A 2,387-nucleotide genomic window follows, 5' to 3' on the forward strand; every position below is an offset into this window, starting at 1 on the left:
TGACACCCCACTGGACTCAAATTTTGTTCTGCTGCTTCAGATCAACATGGCTACCAACCTGAATCTATTTTCTGGCCATTATTATTATTCGTTGTATTTCATGATTATTGCTGAAAATATTTTTGGCATATAGAGGAGGCGCCCTGACCCCAGCCTAGCCTGATCTCTTCAGATCGCAGAAGCTAAGCAGGGCCAACATGAAGGCAGGCCAGCTCCAAAAATCTCTTGCCTTGAAAATCCTACAGGGTTGCCATAAGTCAGCAAATAAAATAAAATAGAGGAATGGGTGTTTAAAAAATTATCCGTCCTGGCCACCAAATAGGCTAGGTATGTCAACTGCTGTAGTGCATACTGAAGTGGCGCTGTCTCATTAAATGGCCCTGATTTGTTTCACACTTGCCAAAAGTCTCCGCTACAGTTTTAAGGGAATCAAGGAGGACATTTTGTAATCCTGTTAACATGTTTCATAATTAATTCAGGCTGGATAAAAAGACAAGACTAGTATATTTTATTTATAGCTAATGGCATTTATAACGCTAGAGGGCTTTCCCTCCTGTAAACAGTCTTCACTGTGCTTAGGAGAACAGTGCAACAGTCTACTTATAAAATTTGAGTGGTTTATTATATAACAGTATATAAATATAACAGGCATTTATTTTGTTGAATCAGGTTAAACTATTTTATATAATAATGTAACTAAGGTGTGTGTTTGTTTGTGTGTTTCACAGATGATGATGTACCTGCAGATATGGTTGCAGAAGAATCGGGTCCTGGTGCACAAAATAGTCCTTACCAACTTCGCAGAAAAACTCTTTTACCTAAAAGAACAGCTTGTCCTACAAAGAGCAGCATGGAGGTATTTATAAAATAATCATGCTATGCCTTCTGAGCAGATGCATAATACAATGGCCATGATTAGAGGTGTGCACAAATTGGTATTTTTTAAATTTAATTTCACAAATGGGTTCCACATCAGTATTGTGAATTATTTGGGTCCCCAATATCATTTTGGGATTTTCAGGTGTTTGTTTTTTCTTTTTCAGAATTGCAGATTTTTTTTTCCTGGTTCATTATTTGTCTCTCCAGCGAATGAGCTGGCTAGTAGGCTTGGCAAGACTGCCCTTGTTGTGTGGGTCACACAGGGTCACCAGCATGTAGACCACCTGCTTGGTGAGAGGTTCTAGGCGGGATTTGTTTCCTTCCTGCAGTAAATGTGGTTCAGGTCCACAGCTTATGCTGCTGCCCTAATACTTGCGCCATCAGTCATCATGTAGCCCATGGAGACAACCCTGCCTGCCTATGTCCCTAGCTGTATTTTGAGGGCAGCAGAGATGCTGGCTGCTTTTTGCACCTCATCCAGTACCTCAGTGTGGAGTAAAACCTAGCAGTAGCCAGTCTGGCAGCCCCTCTCATCCTGCCTAGTGCTCGTTGTCCCATCCCCACCCTGAACATCCTTGGGTTGCCACCAGAATGCAGTCAGCGAGTGGTATGCATGTTGTGACTGAGGGGCAGGGGCGGATGTCAGATGTAGAGTACACAGTTCTTCCACAAATGCAGAACATCTGTGCTTTCACATGGTCCCTTGGAGTCCTAAACACCGTCCTGCTCAGCTTGGTGCACATAAGAACATAAGAGATGCCAATGTTGGATCAGGCCAAAGGCCTATCCAGTCCAACACCCTGTCACACAGTGACCAAAAATACCAGTGCCATCAGGAGGTCCACCAGTGGGGCCAGTACATTAGAAACCCTCCCACTGTTGACCCCCCCAAGCACCAAGAATACAGAGCATCACTTGCCCCAGAGTCCCTATCTATACCTTGTGGCTAATAGCCACTGATGGACCTCTGCTCCATATGCTTATCTAATTCCCTTTTGAAGCCGTCCATGCTTGTAGCCGCCACCACTTCCTGTGGCAGTGAATTCCAAGTGTTAATCACTCTTTGGGTGAAGAAGTACTTCCTCTTATCCGTCCTAAAGGGGAGGCATTTAAACTTTAAACCCCTTTCCTTCTCTTGCAGAGTTTCATCATACAGATGTGGCCTGACTCCAGGAGGGGAGGGGGGGGGTTTAAAGTAGCAGGGAATTCCATGTGTTAATCACTCTTTGGGTGAAGAAGTACTTCCTTTTATCCATTCTAACCCGACCGCTCAGCAATTTCATTGAGTGCCCATGAGTTCTTGTATTGTGAGAAAGGGAGAAAAGTACCTCTTTCTCTACCTGCTCTATCCCATGCATAATTTTATAAACCTCAATCATGTCACCCCTCAGTCGTCGTTTCTCCAAGCTAAAGAGCCCTATGCGCTTTAACCTTTCCTCATAGGGAAAGTGTTCCAACCCTTTTATCATTCGAGTTGCCCTTTTCTGCACTTTTTCCAAAGCTATAAT

The 2,387-nt window shown here is 43.7% G+C and overlaps 1 protein-coding gene across 1 annotated transcript in view; it reads left to right on the plus strand.

Moving 5' to 3' along the window:
* The first annotated feature begins 733 nt into the window (after positions 1-733).
* FBXO11 (F-box protein 11) overlaps positions 734-2,387 on the plus strand; it is an 84,244-nt gene continuing 82,590 nt past the window's right edge. Inside the window, exon 1 of the mRNA XM_015427681.1 lies at positions 734-856. Coding sequence (XP_015283167.1) covers positions 749-856 — 108 coding nt within the window. The 5' untranslated portion in view covers positions 734-748. The remainder of the gene's footprint in view (positions 857-2,387) is intronic.

Source organism: Gekko japonicus, unplaced genomic scaffold, assembly GCF_001447785.1.
Source record: "Gekko japonicus isolate JY-2015 unplaced genomic scaffold, Gekko_japonicus_V1.1 scaffold174, whole genome shotgun sequence".
Classification (NCBI taxonomy): Eukaryota; Metazoa; Chordata; class Lepidosauria; order Squamata; family Gekkonidae; genus Gekko; species Gekko japonicus.